Source organism: Cardiocondyla obscurior, linkage group LG12, assembly GCF_019399895.1.
Source record: "Cardiocondyla obscurior isolate alpha-2009 linkage group LG12, Cobs3.1, whole genome shotgun sequence".
NCBI lineage: Eukaryota > Metazoa > Arthropoda > Insecta > Hymenoptera > Formicidae > Cardiocondyla > Cardiocondyla obscurior.
The window spans coordinates 3061508-3078752 of record NC_091875.1 but is presented as its reverse complement, the minus strand read 5'-3'; the positions used below and the strand labels follow the sequence as shown (position 1 = coordinate 3078752).

At 35.1% G+C, this 17245-nt stretch overlaps 6 protein-coding genes across 8 annotated transcripts in view; 4 read left to right on the top strand and 2 right to left on the bottom strand.

Annotated features, from left to right (window-relative positions):
• Positions 1 to 19: 19 nt before the first annotated feature.
• LOC139107191 (probable ATP-dependent RNA helicase spindle-E) lies at positions 20 to 5031 on the top strand. Its single transcript, XM_070664584.1, has 9 exons — positions 20 to 215; positions 382 to 588; positions 722 to 1016; positions 1126 to 1583; positions 1857 to 2199; positions 2294 to 2460; positions 2529 to 4130; positions 4267 to 4613; positions 4699 to 5031. Exons 2-9 carry the CDS (start codon positions 391 to 393, stop codon positions 4880 to 4882), a joined length of 3594 nt encoding a protein of 1197 aa, XP_070520685.1. The 5' UTR covers positions 20 to 215; positions 382 to 390; the 3' UTR covers positions 4883 to 5031.
• Positions 4938 to 7667, bottom strand: LOC139107205 (G protein pathway suppressor 2). The gene is made up of 8 exons (XM_070664621.1): positions 7393 to 7667; positions 6939 to 7152; positions 6698 to 6845; positions 6456 to 6570; positions 6323 to 6376; positions 6055 to 6213; positions 5732 to 5856; positions 4938 to 5532 (listed from the first exon to the last, which is right to left on the bottom strand). The coding sequence occupies exons 1-8, from the start codon at positions 7487 to 7489 to the stop codon at positions 5350 to 5352; spliced, it is 1095 nt and encodes a 364-aa protein (XP_070520722.1). The 5' UTR covers positions 7490 to 7667; the 3' UTR covers positions 4938 to 5349.
• Positions 7668 to 7828: 161 nt separating this feature from the next.
• Koko (cyclin Q) lies at positions 7829 to 9674 on the top strand. Of its 3 annotated transcripts, none has more exons than XM_070664628.1 (6): positions 7829 to 8009; positions 8279 to 8412; positions 8514 to 8611; positions 8688 to 8906; positions 9143 to 9373; positions 9441 to 9674. In XM_070664628.1, the coding sequence occupies exons 2-6, from the start codon at positions 8286 to 8288 to the stop codon at positions 9534 to 9536; spliced, it is 771 nt and encodes a 256-aa protein (XP_070520729.1). In that variant the 5' UTR covers positions 7829 to 8009; positions 8279 to 8285; the 3' UTR covers positions 9537 to 9674. The 3 variants fall into 3 exon arrangements, with proteins under 3 accessions (XP_070520729.1, XP_070520728.1, XP_070520727.1); XM_070664627.1 differs by having other exon boundaries at positions 7829 to 8082; XM_070664626.1 differs by having other exon boundaries at positions 7829 to 8118.
• Positions 9675 to 9741: 67 nt separating this feature from the next.
• Positions 9742 to 11907, bottom strand: Spt-i (serine palmitoyltransferase subunit I). Its single transcript, XM_070664606.1, has 2 exons — positions 10505 to 11907; positions 9742 to 10429 (listed from the first exon to the last, which is right to left on the bottom strand). The coding sequence occupies exons 1-2, from the start codon at positions 11406 to 11408 to the stop codon at positions 9921 to 9923; spliced, it is 1413 nt and encodes a 470-aa protein (XP_070520707.1). The 5' UTR covers positions 11409 to 11907; the 3' UTR covers positions 9742 to 9920.
• A 290-nt stretch (positions 11908 to 12197) lies between these two features.
• On the top strand, positions 12198 to 15474 carry LOC139107195 (uncharacterized). Its single transcript, XM_070664595.1, has 10 exons — positions 12198 to 12315; positions 12439 to 12515; positions 12732 to 13071; positions 13231 to 13554; positions 13677 to 13959; positions 14140 to 14305; positions 14393 to 14532; positions 14637 to 14964; positions 15109 to 15296; positions 15365 to 15474. Exons 1-10 carry the CDS (start codon positions 12231 to 12233, stop codon positions 15405 to 15407), a joined length of 1974 nt encoding a protein of 657 aa, XP_070520696.1. The 5' UTR covers positions 12198 to 12230; the 3' UTR covers positions 15408 to 15474.
• LOC139107185 (vitellogenin-3-like) overlaps positions 15339 to 17245 on the top strand; it is an 85830-nt gene continuing 83923 nt past the window's right edge. The window contains exon 1 of the mRNA XM_070664568.1: positions 15339 to 15346. The gene's annotated coding sequence lies outside the window, so the exon portion shown is untranslated. The remainder of the gene's footprint in view (positions 15347 to 17245) is intronic.

Sequence of the window (17245 nt, the reverse complement as noted above, 5' to 3'; positions counted from 1 at the left end):
CTTGTTTAGAGATCGTGGATTGGAGAGTACTTACAGTATGTTTTCTTCTAGCAGATTCTAAAGAGGGGTGAAAAGCGACAGCGTTGAAAAAAATGAACACGTGAACAGATTGCTACTTGCGTTAGCTGTGATTTATTTTGCGACTTGTAATCGTTATTTGGCGCCTTTACGACAGTAATTCCGAAGTTTTTGAGGTTTTTTACTTTTCTATTACGGTAAGTTATACTTTGTTATTATGATCTTATTAGTGTATAAAAGATAAGATTGAGAGAGAGAGAAAAAAAAATTATAGTACGATTAATAAGATTTTGTAAACTTGCATGGAAATAGCGATTTAACATAACTTTTTAATGTTTATTAAAATGTTAAATAAACCAACAGATTGCAACAATGGATGATAGTTTGGTAAATAGTATTATGAACATGTACAAATCAACTGATCCCCTTATAATAACTATACCAGTGCCTACTTGTCGTAAACGGATAAAAGATGACAAATGTACACTAAGGGCCAGCAAACCTAGCATAGAATCTGAAACAGACTATGTAGAAGAATATATAAAGAAAGATAATGAAGAATATATTATGGTGATTAGTATTAAGTATTTTTTTATTATTTAATATAATATAATTTATATAATACTAATTTATTAAATTAGTATTAAGTGAAGTATTATACTGTATTCTACATTTAATTTATCTCATTTGTCATTTTTCACAGGCAAAACACAATATGATCTATAATGTTAATGATAACATGGACAATATATCAGATGTATCAGGAGCTACAGCTGTTTGTAAGGGAGATACTATTCATCTTTACAGAACATACAACTTTGCTTATCGGCCTAACAATAATTTACCTATTCTTTCTGTGAGACATAAAATTGTATCCATGATTGAGAGCAATTCTATTGTTATTATTCGTGGTTCTACAGGCTGTGGAAAAACAACACAAGTTCCACAATTTATTCTTGATTCAGAATTCGAAAAGAAGCAACATTGCAATATTATAGGTATTTTATACATTTTAGAGTGATTTTACTAAATCTTCCAATAAAATGTTATTTTAATTTTATCAACATTCTGTGCAATGTAACATAAGATTCTATTAATATTTTACAGTAACACAGCCAAGACGTATTGCAGCTTTGAGTATTGCAAAGCGAATCAGTGAAGAGAGAGAGTGGCCTGTTGGTACACTTGTAGGATATGAAATGGGCTTAGTCAAAAGTGTAAGCCGTGACACTCGTATAACATATTGTACAACTGGTGTCCTTTTAAATAGGCTTGCAAACAGAAAGCACATGATGGATTACACTCATGTTATATTAGACGAGGTTCACGAGCGCGATGAAGACATGGATTTCCTTTTACTCATAGTAAAAAAATTATTACGTACAAATTCTACAATGGTGAAAGTTATACTGATGTCTGCAACTATCGACGTTGATAAATTTTCTACATATTTTACAACGCCCATAAAAGATCAACTTGTACCTGCTCCTGTTATCGATATACCTAAGGGTAGCCTTTACAATGTTTCGATATATTATTTAGACGATTTGGGTATTTTGGGTACTGTAAGTATATTTATTTTTTGCATGATCGAGCGGGATATAAAATAGTCATTTTAATATTTAAAAATAAATTCTTTTTTACTTTCGAAATAAAAGAAAATATTGCCCAACAGAAGTGTTCAAGTGAAGGGTTGCTTATAATTATTCTAAATATTAAATATGAATAAATTTTTTATTAATATTTTGAAATAAAAAATTTTAATTTTTTTTTTTTTTATTATTTTTGAGACTAATAGAGAAGCATTTACTGAAACGATATATTGTGTTTTCGGACAGATGCCTGAAGTAGATGTGGAACCAAAATTTACGACCGAAATGGCAAACTTTGCTGCAAATGCTATACTTGTTTTTGACGGTATTGATGCAGAAAATAAGAATAGTAATGATAAAGCCACTGTGTTAGTGTTTTTACCAGGATTTAGCGAAATTGAAGAGTTATATGGCGTACTTTTGTCACAAACATACGAAGAAGCAAAGTGGGATATAGTTATCTTACATTCATTAATCTCGACCGAAGATCAAGAAAAGATATTTAGTAAACCACCCAAACATTTTCGACGTATTATACTATCGACGAATATTGCTGAAAGTAGCCTTACTGTGCCTAATGTTAAATATGGTATGCTGTAATAATTCGTCCATCGTTTGATTTACAAATTGACTTAAATGCCACACAACTACTCTATAATTTTTATACTTTCTTTTATTCACAGTGATTGATTTTTGTTTGACAAAACTTCTTGTTACTGAGGCTGGAACTAATTATCAATGTTTGCAACTTTGTTGGGCAAGCAAATCGAATTGCCAACAACGTGCTGGTCGTACAGGACGCGTAATGGATGGTAGGGTATACAGAATGGTGCCGAGAACATTTTACGAGGTGAGCATAAATTTTACAGCAAAATGTTATTCCCAACTTCGACTTAAATTTTTCATATTATATTACAGAAAGTATTGACCGAAGAACCTGTTCCGGAGATGCTCAGAGCTCCGCTTGCGAATGTAATTCTTAAAACAAAACTGTTAGATATGGGCGAACCGAAAGCTCTTCTCGCTCTTTCTCTAGATCCACCCAATCTCAGCAATATACGTAATACTGTATTATTATTGAAAGAAGTTGGTGCATTCCTTAATAAGGGCATGGAAGAATTTGACGGAGATTTGACGCCACTGGGTCGAGTAATGGCCTCTCTTCCGTTAGATGTACGTGTGTCAAAGTTAATTATTTTGGGTCATCTTTTTGGCGTTTTATCGGATGCGATCATTATCGCGGCCAGCATGACCGTCAAAGATATGTTTAATATTGGATTATTTGAATTGGAAACAACCTATCATGAAAAATTGCATTGGGCAGCTAATTCTGACAGTGATAGTATAGCTTACTTGAATGCTTTCAAAGTGTGGCGAAACGAAAAAGTCAAACGTCACATAAAGAATCCTAAAGATGAAAAAGAATGGGCGCGACGTAATAGTCTTCGCGTGAGATCGTTACGTGAGATGGATGCCTTTATAAATGAAATAAACCACAAACTGCGTGATTTTGGTATAACAGATACGATGGGCCCCAAGAAAGACGCCTGGGAAAACGAAAATCGTATCTTTATACTTAAGTTTATAATTGCTGGTGCATTTTATCCCAATTATTTTGTTAAATTTCCGCACAACGTAAATGATCGTAAGCGAGATATAGAGAAAACGTTGGCTTTACGTAACGCGGAAAATACTGTTTATTTAACTGGTTGGCCAGTGAAACAGCCTGGCTCACTGTACTCAAAGAAATTTCAAGAGATATTTTCACAGCATATAGGAATTAAAAATCGTGAGAACATAACTGTATCTTTCGACGGATCAAATCGCGTTTATATTGAATACGAGACAAAAAATCGTGCACCAAACGATTACACTTTCGTTCGAAATTGTATCAAGATGAGACATTCCCGGTATCCAATTAAGGTAAACTTGTTATGCGAAATGGACGCTTGTCGTCGAGCTGAAGAACTGGGACTAACAAAAGATTACGGAAGAGTTCTGTTTCAAGATTCCAATTCGGAGGAACAACCGTACAAACGATACATGTATGACGAAAAACCATACCCGGATATACCAGAAGAGTCTGAATGTCGAAATACATTGAAATTACAAGGTCCCTACTCACCGATAGAAATTGAACTGTCTCATTTAGTAACCATAGGATTGACGAAAAAAGTGACTGTGGAAGGTTCATCGGTAAATTCTGTTCTACTTGACACCTGCCCAAGTAATCCAAAAGAACTGTTTCTGGTGGCACAAAGTATTTCACGAGATGTCAATAATACAGACCATCTAAGGCTTCGAAATACAACTCTCTTGCCTACTGTACCCGGTCTTGCAGCACTAATTGTTTTAATTTTCACACCGTATATGGAATTACGACGTAGTCCAATGGGAACTTATTACACAGGCGCTTTGTGTGGTTTGGGGTACAATAGCATTACAGAAAGAAGCTTATTTCCAGAACACGATCTAGAAATCTTATTTGACGTCGAGTTCACAATAAACGATTTGCGAAAAGTATGTTATTTAATATTTAAAACTTTTACATTCATGATATTTTAATATGTCTATTCTGAAATATTATTTTGTTTTAATTGTTTTACACACATATAAAACAAAGTTATTAACAATATTATAAATATTTTATTGACAGATTAACAAGTTGCGCCATTGGATGAACGTTGCAATGCACTTTAATCACAAATCTGAAATTGTAGACGACGAGGAACATCATGATATGATTATAAATTGTCAGAATCAAATAAAGTGTGCGTTTAAAGATGTGATATTTAAAACCCGTAAAAGTATTGAGCCAGTTCTCGTGAGTAATTTTGGCAAGTGGAACCGTTACGATGAGACTCTATTTCTCGTACCTTCTCGGAAAACATCGGGAAAAAGTAATATATACGGTTTACATAAAGCATTAGAATTGAATGAAAGGAATGACCAGCTGGAAGAATTGATCAAGCATCTATTAGAATTAGAGGCTTTAGCTCATCAGTAAGTAACGCATTATTACTTCAATATTTCGTTAGTAATTCTCAAAAAAACAATTTATACAATAAAATATTTTTTTTATGCGTAGAGATCCTCTTGAGGTGAGCATTGCACCTGTTTCCTGCAAGTTGTGCCAAGTGACAGTAACGGGCATTATTAATTTACGTGCACATTTATGTTCTACCAGACATACTACAAAGCTACAAGTGATAGACACAACTGTCGAATTTGGAGAAAATTTGCAAGATCTTATGGATAAGTTGAGAATATAGATTTTCTTCAAATTATGTGATAATGTTCATATAATAAGTGAATATAAAATTTGCATTTATTTTTTTAAATGGTTTTTTTTATTTTATTAAAAAAATTTTTTACTCGTAATATCGTATACTCTTATATGAATAATACCAAAGTTAAGATACATTTTATAATAAGTACAATATTAGTTATTTTTTTTATATCTAAATGTTTATTATATATTTTTTATAACTAAATGTTTAAGTTTTTTTTTATATTTGATATCAAATTAATTTTGTGATAATAAATACAATAATGTACAATATATCCTTTATTAAATTTCTAAGACTTTTTTATATACTTCCTTATTTATATGTTCTTCCTTATTTATATACTTTCTTATTTATATATACCTTATTTATATACTTCAATATTTTATACCCTGCACAAGAAAAAATGAATAAGTGTTAAAAATAAAAGTCTTTTGTTAAAACATACGATTCTATATTTCCCGTTGAAGGTAGCGAGCTCCAGGTTGCGTATATAATAGTCTACCAGGTACATTGGGAGCTGAGCCGCTCACGTAGGTACCGGGAGATGGTGGTGGTGGTGGTGGATATGAACTAGGTGGTGGTTGAGGTGCTCGTACAGGATAACCTGAAGTAATCCCACCTGTTTTCGCACCCTTAATACAAATAAAAGCAGAAGTTTAAATATATACAAGCCTGCCTTTTTTATAATGTATTACAATACAACTTACGAAAGTTATACAAAGTAACTTTCTAAATTACTTAGCCAAATTTTATTTCGTTATAATTTAAGGAACTTTTTATGTACTTTCTAAAACCACAAAAGAAAATTAAAAGAATAAGTTTAAGAATTACTTGAGGCGGTTGCTGAATCGGGATAGCTCCTCCGTGAACAGTGACATGATTTGTCGGTCGTAAATAGAACTTGTCTTCGCCGTAAGCACCCTTGTGTTCCATTGAGTGTAAGTTAGTTACATAAGCTACAAAATGTACATAATTATATTTATATGTGATTGCATTTTTCGTTTTTGTTTGAATATTATCTTAAAAATTAATATTCCTTCTAATTGTCACAGAATTTTTTTGCTTTATTTATGCTTTCTTTGAACTTAATAATTTTTAATGCATCTTTTGTGATAACATATAAAAATTGATATTAACAAAATAAACCGTATTACCAGTTTGATGTGTAGCTAATGGCGCTCTACCGCCCGAGAGATAAACGGGTTTAGTTTCTGAGGATTCGCGAGATGGTTGTGATACAGGTGCGGAATAACTGTAAACACTTTGTCCTGCAGGCGTCGAATAAAAATTCGATGCGGAGTATTGATTATTTTCTGTCGAAAAAGAAAAATAATTAAGACGCATAATTAGACAACGAAAACAATGAAAAACACTTCGTACATTTTACTCAAGAAAGTTATGAAAAAATAAAAATACACTTACTGTTCCAAAGAACTGCCCGAGCGTCACCGGATCTTCTGGCAGCTTCTTCAGATTCTACAAAAATACAAATATGAAGCACCAATGTTCCATGCAGGGAATATATTATTATTTAAAAAGTAATTTTTATACTTACTAGGAGGAGGTGGATTATAACTTGGAATAGATGGTGGCGGTTTATAACTATATGCACTGTGATATGGGGATGCTGTGGGTGGCGGTGATGGAGTATGAGTTCTTTTTAAAGTTCCCTAAAGACAAAATAATAAAATGCAAAATTTACTCTAAATAAAATGCAAATTTTACTCTAAAAAAAAATGCAAAATTTACTCTAAATAAAAAAGTATATAAATATACATCGCCGAAAATGTTACTCACACTTGACAGTAAATGTGTTGGTGTGCCAACTGTAACCTTGTAGAGAGGACTACTGCTGCGCGCTAGTGGTAGAAACAGTTGCTGGTGCACTACTCTCGGACCTGTTGCAGGATAACCTCCCACTGTTGTCGAAATTTCCGAGCAAACACTGAGAAACAAAATTTCATTGTATAAATATATAACGTTTAGTATACACAATTTTTCCGATACTTTTTTTAAACACTGTAATTACAAAACAAACCTAGTTTCTTTTACAAGTTGTCGCCTTTTATCATCCTCATTTAGAACTCTCTTCAACTGTAAAAACAACTCATGCTTTTCAGCCTTCAACTGAGCCAATTCCTTTTCTAAGTTCGAAATTTGTGCTCGTGTTTCACTTAGCGTCATCACGTCTTGCTTTTGTTGACGCTCTCTTTCTTTACGTAAACGTTCTTCTTCTGCATCAGCCTCTTGTTCTGAAATATGCAAGATACTGTTAAAAAAAAAATTTTAATAAATTTTTATAAAAATGCGTAAAAAATAACTAAATATATAAAAAATAACTGCATAGTTTTTTATTTATTAAAAAAATTGGAGCAAACGGTAAATCCACATATGATACATGCATTATCGGAATTATTTATAACAAAAAAAAAAAAAATTATTTATAACAAAAAACATTATAACAAAGAGAAATAAATCTTTAAGTTAAGTACCTTGCTTCTTTCGTTGTCGTTCCCTCATAATGTGAGTCTTTAGAGCCTGCCACATTTGTTCATTGCGTTGTGGGGGTCCGACTAAAATCGCTGGCATCTTTTTGGCAGCGCCTAACAATTCCTCGTTGCCCGGCGTTATGTATTTATTGTATTACCAGTAAAAGTCAATTTTTTTCAGTCGTCAGTCGTATTAATAGCGATTTTTGGATTCTAGGACAGCTTTAAAGTCTGTTTCTTTCCCAGATATACGTACACACGTACTGGCTTCACTAGCACAAACAAGTTTAGCTCGTTTACCTGGAACAAGTTTTGGAGGCTACGTTTATTTTCATGGCATTCAGCATCTAAGATGGCGCTATATAACTGTTGAACAAGGAAGTTTCATCATCTCTTATTTTATCATTTATGTTTCTAACACGGAAGCACAGCGCACACAGAACACGGAAGTGACGGAGAAAGACAGGAGGACTCCGGCTGACTCCGGCATTGGCTCCGGCTGACTCCGGTATTGCTCCGGCTGCCGGCATTGTGCTTCGTTCGACAACGGATAACGGACGCGTCTCTTGTACCTGAATGAGAGGGAAGAGCGTTTTTCTCATTAACAATTTTTAATCGAGGTATCTTTTTTTCTGCGAAGATAGTGTATTCCGCGATGAATCCCTCCGAGCCAAGCGGCACCGAGACTCTCAGGTACAATGAGTTCACATTGGATGACACTGAGATAAGGTTATACGCTTACTCTTGACAACAGTAGTTGACAGATCCAAAGCCCTTTAAAATTTCCACCGTGCGCTTCCAACACGCGTTTATCATTCTCACAATTAGTTTGCATCTGATGTTCGTTTCCTTGCATGCCTCTTGCTAACGTACGCGATCTTTTTTTTAGCTCCAAGATGAAGGATGTGATCGACGTTCTCGCGATGCAACGCGAAAAAAGAAATACTTTGCAAAAGAGCATCACGATCGATTACACTAAGTCTAACGACGGTTTCACAGTCTCCCGATTTATCTTTGAGTGTGGTATGTTGCTGTAACAATGATGTTTTCAAAGCTGGAAAATTGTCAGATAGATTGCATAGCCCATTGAGTTCTGGGATTATAGCAAGCTCGTTTGGTTACAGGTTTAAAGTTAGATGCTCACTCACTGACGATAGCCACTGCAGCTACATTGTACCATAGATTCATTAAAGAAGCAACGCCACAGGGATATGATCATTATGTATGATAACTTTTATTTTTATTTATTTAAAACTAAATAAGTTTGTCTGTAATAAAGTTAACTTTTTATCTTTCAGCTGATAGCTGCAACCTGTCTTTACCTAGCTGGGAAAGTAAAAGATGACACACTAAAAATAAGAGATGTAATGAATGTATCTTACAATACACTTCACAGAGGATCCCAGCCGCTTGATCTTGGAGATCAGTATTGGAGCATGAGAGATGCTATTGTTCAAGCAGAACTCTTGATCATGAGAATGCTCAAATTTCAAGTCATGCCTGTGCATCCACATAAGGTAAACTGCAAACATTAATCGAATGGTAGTAATATATTTTTTTGCTCGCGGTGGACGCACTCTGAGACTCGCGAACCGCATTTCGGTCGGCGAGATGTTTCCCGTCGTTAAAGAGCGATCCATCAGCTGTTTGTTGAATCGATATCGACAGCAGACTTCGGTGACATCCTTGTTCGTGCGCGATCACATTACCTATTAAAAAAATTTGTAAATAATTCTACTGTGTTTTGTTACAGTATATGCTTCATTATTTGCGATCCTTGCAAGCCTGGTTTGGCGAAGAGGAATGGTCCAAGTATCCGGTCGCCAAAACTAGCATGGCATTGCTACAAGATTTTCATCATTCTCCAGCTATTCTTGATTATCCACCGAATTTAATAGCAATAGCTTGCATTAATTTGTCATTACAAATTTATGGTGTTGTTGTACCTCTTATGGATGAGTGCGATCAACAGCCGTGGTTTAATGTGAGTACATACGTAATGCAGCATAATTTCATATTTGCTTACATTAATACATACATTTTTTTCACAGGTATTCTGCAAAGATTTGGCAAGAGATAAATTGTGGGAAATCATGGAAAAAATCATGGCGGCATACGATGATGAACCTGAAACGAGAGACAATTGAAAAACTCTGTCTTCTATTACAATAATAAAATGTTTTCCATATCTTGTAAATTGTCGTAATTGTCTTACATAAGCTCTTAATTTCACAGGTTGTAGTTTTTATTATTTTTTAATTTATTAAAATAATTGAAGAATGTAATCTTTAAAGTCTTTTTTTTTTAATAAATGGTAAGAGAATAAATTTATAATTAAAATATACTTTAACGTAATTTCGAAAGCATTTTATTGACACAATAATGTATTTTGTTAAATGTGTTATTTATTTTGAATTCGTGTATGTTTTATACATACACTAGTACAAAAATAAATATTAATATTAAATGTCTTTAACGAAGTAAAATATTAAAATCTTTATTTCTCTTTAAGAATTATTTATTTACTTACTTTATTCATAAAACAAGACTTCTTCTGTACATCTTTTCAAAGTGTCTAATGCAAGCATGATATCACTATTATCCAGACTAGCAGATATACATAATTTAAGACTAGGTCTAGGTAAAGTTCTTTCGGCTTCCAGGTAAACAGGCAGTATAATCGCTAAGCTATATTCTATACACCTTTTCGAAATTGCCGATAGCAATCTTTCTTCGATGTCACGTTCTTTCTGTTCTCTCAAATATACATGTTTTAAAGGCGATTCCGCAAAACTCGAGCATACCAACGTTGGAATGTCTTTGAGACCTTTGTCTACTAATAAGGCGTTATTTTTCAGAGATTGAAATATTTGTGGATTATTTTCGATCGTGTCTAGAGAAGTAATAGCAGCAGATGCTAAGAGAGGTGGTTGAGACGCCGAAAAACAATAGCCGAGACCAGATAAACGTTGATGATCAATGACAAAAGACGTTCCCACACAAAAGCCTCCAACAGTTCCTATCGCGTATTCTAAAGATCCTAAAAAATATAAACAATTATTATACATCGTCATATATTTAAAAAATACTATATTAGTAGAATTATTTTTTTTACCTATTATTATATCTATTTCACTTCTGGGAATGTTAAAGTATTCGGTAACGCCTCTCCCGTACTGGCCAATAGTACCAAACGATATTGACTCGTCAATAAAGACTCTCAGCTTGTATTTTTTGCAAAGCTCCAATAATTCGGGCAGAGGACAAATCTTTCCCGTGTTTGTGTAAATTCCTTCCACAATTAAAAAGCGTTTGGTTTTTGCAGCTTTTTTGGGACGTCGCTTATCTATTTCTTCTTGCTTCATCAAGAGATTGCGTAAATCTTCGACATCGTTGTGTTTAAAATATTGAATGTTCCCTCGCGACGCGTCTAATCCCTTTTGTATAGCAAAGTTAACTTTCTCGTCAACGAATATCAAGTCATTGCGCTTGCAGTAAGCTGGGATCGCCGAGGACACGGTGACGAACCCGTAGGAGTAGATTATCGCTTCCTCCATGCCCATGAACTTAGCTAGGCGGTCCTCCAGCTCAAGGTGAACGTCAACGGTGCCGTAGAAGCCTCGAGGCCCGCAAGATCCAACGCCGTACTTTTTAATCGCTGCTTCGGCACTTTCTATCAGCTCTACATTATCGCCCAAACCCAAGTAGTTATGTGTCGCTAGGTTCAAGCAGTTTTTGCCGTTCACTGTCACCTGCTTTCCCACCCTGGAGGTAATGTATCTGGGGAACAGCGAGGGATGATTCTTTGGCGTTTCCGGCACAAGAGATTCAGGCTGCCACTCGGCCAACTTACGCTCCACCAGCTCCCTCGAGGGCACAGAATCCTGGCCATTGCTCCGCTTTTTGTTTATGTACCACACTATACAAAGCACGAAGATCGCCTCCAACAAGGTGTGATAATGCGGCAGAGTGTTCCGCAGCATCTCCACCGACTCAACGAACGGGAGTTCCGTGTTCATATTTTTTGACTAACAATTAGCAGCGTGGACACCACTTTATTTAATAATGAAACGTAAAATAGCCAGATATTAGTTTATGTGGCAACGGCAACGGTTGATAACGATAAGCTGAATTATCATTACTCGTGGCAGCCTTCGCACCAATTAAGTTAAATTCAATCTTTGAGTAATTGGAGATTGGAGTACTAACACGTGGTTGCGTAAGTCGAATGATGAAGCGTCCGAGTAAGCGTGTTAGCTGGTGTTAGCACACTGTTTATGCGTCAAAAGATTGACCAATCGTGTGTGCAGTAATATTTCGCAGCGGCACGGCACCCACTTGCGGTAGACACTGAGTTGTGCTGCAGTATCTAGCTCGATCGAATGATGCAAGGCACAGTGAACCCTTAAATTTCTTTGATTTCTTTTAAATTGTAATTTAACATTTAAAGGAGCAGCGGCGTCGCGCCGCTAGAAGGGCGAACGCGGAGCAACACGAAGCTGCTGCGGTCTCGCTCATTTATTGACACGTCATAAATCTCTTTCTCTCTCTCTTTCTTTTTTTTTACACGCGACGACATCTGGCACCGACACGCGACAACCGGTGGAACGTGTATTTTGTTACTGTAGATAATCTCCGCTATAATTTTGTTAGGCATAATGGAGCACGAAATGCAACGTTACTTAGCAACTTATTTACTCAACTACCACTCAGCTACGAAAAACCATTCACTAACATTTAACGAATAATTTTTGTAGGTGGTAAGTGACACAGCAAAACCTGTTTGCGTCCACGGCGATCGTTTCTGGTATATTTTGTTGCTGAACGAAATTAAACAAAAGATGGAGAAAATTAATAAATCGCCGTTGGAATCTCATCGAGAATTTCTGGACATGGAGACTGACGAAGAAGATTTTGATCGACAAGGTTTTTTTTAATTTTATTTTGTTTAGACATTTCGGTATTTGATTAATCGATTAACAAAAATTGGGGTAATTAATCATTAATTAATTATTTTATAATATAAAAAAGTATTTTATAATGTTTTAGAGAGTCCTGAAACTGAAGAGGAACTCGCTTTCGAACCGGTCAAGCCAATCTTCAAAGAACACGATTTAAATAAACTAGTTAGTGTTTCTTTTATCATTCTCTATTTAAACACATTTATATACACGGGTCAGTTGTCATAATTGAATCATATTTCATTTCTTCTGGTTTTTTTTACAATATTATTTATCTGATAATTTAATGTATTTTTTTTTTTTTTTTTTTTAATGGAAGTGAAAGATCTTTTATCTTTATCTAATAGGTATATAAAAATAATTTTTTACACCTTGTTTTAGGTGCAGTATGTAAAGGATCTCACAATTTTTCCTTCCATCAAAGATGAGGACTGGAAGAATTGTTGTGCTATGGTTTATGAGTATTTTGAAAATCCAGCTTTCACATTATTATGTATATATTTTCAAGCTGATACACTGAAAGCGCAATTAAGCATCCCAGATAATGACCAGGTTGATTTTGTATATTTCTTACGAACACCTTGGCACGTATTTACAGTCGACAATTTTCATACCACAGTTGCATTTGGCAGCATCAATAGCAATGCAATGATGTGTGTGTTGAGAGTAATGGAGAATATGTATACAACTGTTGCACGCGAGAATGGTGAATGGCCAGAAAGTATCCTTTTTTTAACGCTTAATCTTTTATAGTCATTTAATATTACATTATTAAAATAAAAGTTTTTATATTAAATTGCATTGGTTCTGAATTCTAAAAATAGTAAATAATTGATATTTTTTAAATGCCAGAATTTTTTTTTTCTTTAACAAAAGACAGTTATCAGAAATAATCTGTTTTTTAATCTACACAATTTTCTAATGTGCTTGACTGAGTGGGTTTACAAACCGATCGGTTTGATCAAGTTGTACGTACCAGCAGAAAGTCTCGCCGATATTTCCACACCATCGAGAAACGAAAAGCCGAATTTATTAGAAACCGATAGTTCGCGTGTTTCTACTGAAACAAAGAAGGCATTGATAGACAGATTCGAAAGAACTGTGCGGTATTGGATAAGACAAATACGACAAGTATTGAAGAGCACATCGACAAGCAAAGATGAACAAACCATATTTAATATATTGCAATATTGGATAGCGAGATGTTAATTTCAAATATTACTGTACTTTATGTAGTTATATAATTGCAAACTGTTAATGACAATTACGTTTACTATAAACTTACAGTTCTGTTTCAAAATAATTTATGAAATATTTTATTTACAGATTTTAATTTGTGCTGTTTGCACGATCAATTGTCAAGCGTGGAAATTCAATCAATATTACGTCTATTAGAGAACGTCTGTTCGCCGAGCGTGCATGCTTTTCAATTTTTGACACTAAAACTTCGCGAAGAATTGGAGCAAGCAGCCTCAAATATCACGTACCTGAAAGTTCTATCAGAAGCTTGTGATAATCTGAAATGTCTGGATGACGTTGAAGGGGCTACAAAGAAAATATTTTTTATAATATTGTTTATCTGGACGGAATCTCCATTTTACAACATATTGTATTGTTTTCGTTTTTATCCTCATTAATGTACCATTAAGATGTTTAAATAATTTTTTAAGTTACTTTATTTACAGTTGATATACATAATAGTTTAATGTCTACTTTGTCTGAAAATTATTTTAATTTCTCGTAAATTAAAAATGACATAATAATTATATTTTAATTTTATGTATTTTAGGAGCAATATAGAAGTACTTTGTCAAGCTGTAAGTACTCAAATAGTACATCAATGTAAGAATTATATTGATTTGCAAGTAATATTGGAAGGACAGGCGGAAAATGGAATAAACATACTTTGGAAATGTATTTCTTGTTGCCAAACGTATAAAATGATATATAACGAAGTATATGAAATTAATATGTTTGTGAAATAATTTTTAATTAAAAAAAAATTCGATTATCTATCATCTTTTTTGTAAAATTTATTGCAGGTCATGAAAATTACTGCCCTCATTCAATCCAGTAATACTTGGGACGTAAACGAACGATTAATATTTAATTATATTGATACGTTTGTGCAAAGATGTTACGATATTATTGAAATATGTGATTCTTCAATAGTATTCGGAAGGTAAAACGCAATAGAACTTTGCATATTTTTAAGTCATATATATTAAAACATTAAAATTGAACTCAGTACGTATACCGTTATACAAACGCACGTAATTTCAACAGGTGCAATAAAGTGGGAATGATTGGCGGCCCAAGGGGTATCGAGTACGATGCTTACTGTCGTCAAATAGAGAACCTATTTTATGAAAGCCTTGACGAAATCAAATTAATCCGCGACGATATTTTGAATCTTACAAAATCTTCATGGCTAGAAAATATGCTGAAGTTTAGAAAGTTTGTAACAGAATTGGAAAGCATGGTTAAAAATTTAATTAACTGTATATTCGAAGAAGTCAGGAATGTTGAAGAAGGCATTGAAGCTATTTATGCTTTACAACGCTTTAAACATAAAGAATCATTGCGAGATATATTGTTCAAGAAATGGTTGCAGGTAAGAAATAATTGTTTTTATAAAAAAAAATAAGTTGGAAATAAAAGTAAATATGCAAATGTATATATTATTTTCAATGTAAATGTAGCAATAAATATTTAATGTAAGTTTTTTTTTTTAATTAACAAAAATTTTTTTTTTTAGGTGTGGGAAATATTTAACAAAGAAATTGAAAGTTATAGCAATGTTCGAATTTTATTCGAAACAAAATATATACCTTTTCAATGCTATACAAAAGACGCTATTAAAATGTGCATTAAGCAATATTTAGAACGATTGTTCCATATGATGATGAATATGTCTGATTGGATAGGAGATTGTGCAGCTAAAGAGTAAAAATAATTTTTAATATGCTATTAATATTCCATTATATATTATTTTTATGTATGTTTTTTTCCAGGTATATATTGGAACGGTACGAACATACTATGCGCTTTGTGTGAGACTCGACGCACACCACGATATACATTAATTAAAACTACAAATTTATATTTAAGATAAAATATTTTAAATATATGCATGCGAATTATTTTGGATTTTGCGTGTCATTTTTCACGAGAACCGTAAACCATCCGAACGTACCGAGTCCCTGAATTATTACACGAGCTTTGATAAGATCCTATTTATTAATATTTAATTAATATGTCCGAACAAAAATAATTTTCCCGCGTCTTACCTGTAATCACCAGCGATCGTGTTCTGGCTACGTCCTCGGCGACGATCAAAGGGTGATAGAAAACTTTAGCGCGTCGAACACTCACAGCACTCCATGGATCGCCTGACAGCAAGCTTGCAACGAGCTTACGTAACTCTGCGAACGAAAGGACACTTGGCCACGCGGAGATCATCGGTTTCGTGACGAAAATGTTGAGGCTTCTGTATGTGTCCTCTCTCAAGGTTTATCATCGTGTATCTGTTTAGTGAAACGCTGTGATTGGTCGACGCGTAATTTCCCTAGCGCGCCGACCAATCACAGCGCTCCATCTATCGCATGATCGCGAGCTCGTATCGGACTATGTGGACTCGTGCTACTGCGTGCTGCTAGAGGACACGTCGAGCACGCGGTTCGAGTTCGAAACGAAAATGTCGAGGCATCCGTGCGTCGTAGCCGGTTTCTAGTGTCGAATTCGAGGATTTAAGACGGTCGCAAATGTCGTGGACTATCACGCGAGTGTCCAGTGCGCAGAACAATGACTCGACAACTACTGCGTACTACTAGAGGTCATGGCGAGCACGCGGTCCGAGTTCGAAACGAAAATGTCGAGGCATCCGTGCGTCGTAGCCCGTTTCTCGTATCGAATTCGAAGATTTGAGACGGTCGGGAGTATCGTAGACTATCTCGTGAGTGTCGTGGACTATCTCGGAAGTATCGTAGACTATCTTGCATCCGCCATCGTCAGAACGTGAGATCCGCACCTCGCGCACGTCTTCTCCGTCGCGGCTGAGACTCTCAACGTGTTTCGAGTGATTCATTTAAAGAACTTGAGAAAGACAGTTCGGGTTTAAAGAACTTGAGAAAGACAGTGCGGGATTTAAAGAACTTGAGAAAGACAGTGCGGGATTTAAAGAACTTGAGAAAGACAGTTCGGGATTTAAAGAACTTGAGAAAGACAGTTCGGGATTTAAAGAACTTGAGAAAGACAGTGCGGGATTTAAAGAACTTGAGAAAGACAGTTCGGGATTTAAAGAACTTGAGAAAGACAGTGCGGGATTTAAAGAACTTGAGAAAGACAGTGCGGAATTTAAAGAACTTGAGAAAGACAGTGCGGAATTTAAAAAACTTGAGAAAGACAGTGCGGGGAACGTTTCATATCGCAGCCGTATTTCGTTCGCCGCTTGGTGCAAGCGCAAGGATCAACCTGACATCCCGAGGACATCCTGAGAGGAGGAGGAGGCCCAGGAAGGGTATCCTGCCCCGGCGGAGCAACCCCAGGGTAAGTATAAATTTGTCTTTGGAATAAAATGCTTTGAATGTGATATCTATAAAATAATTCTTTAATTTGTGTGTTTCAGATCAAGAGAAACTCCGCTGCTTCGCATCGATTAATGAGAACTTAAAGTGCCGTGCGCCGATATCAGTCATCATACGAACCGCAGCCGGTTCGTCGGTCGTCTCGGGAGTGCCGCTAGTTTACGGACGTTTTTATACGATTATTTTTACGGGAGTACGTTCGCGAGTTACTTGTGCGCGGAAGGATGGCTCGTCACGTCCCATCTGAGAGGATGAGCAGGCCCACCAGGAGGCATCATGCATCGGCGGAGCAACTTATAGGTAAGCATG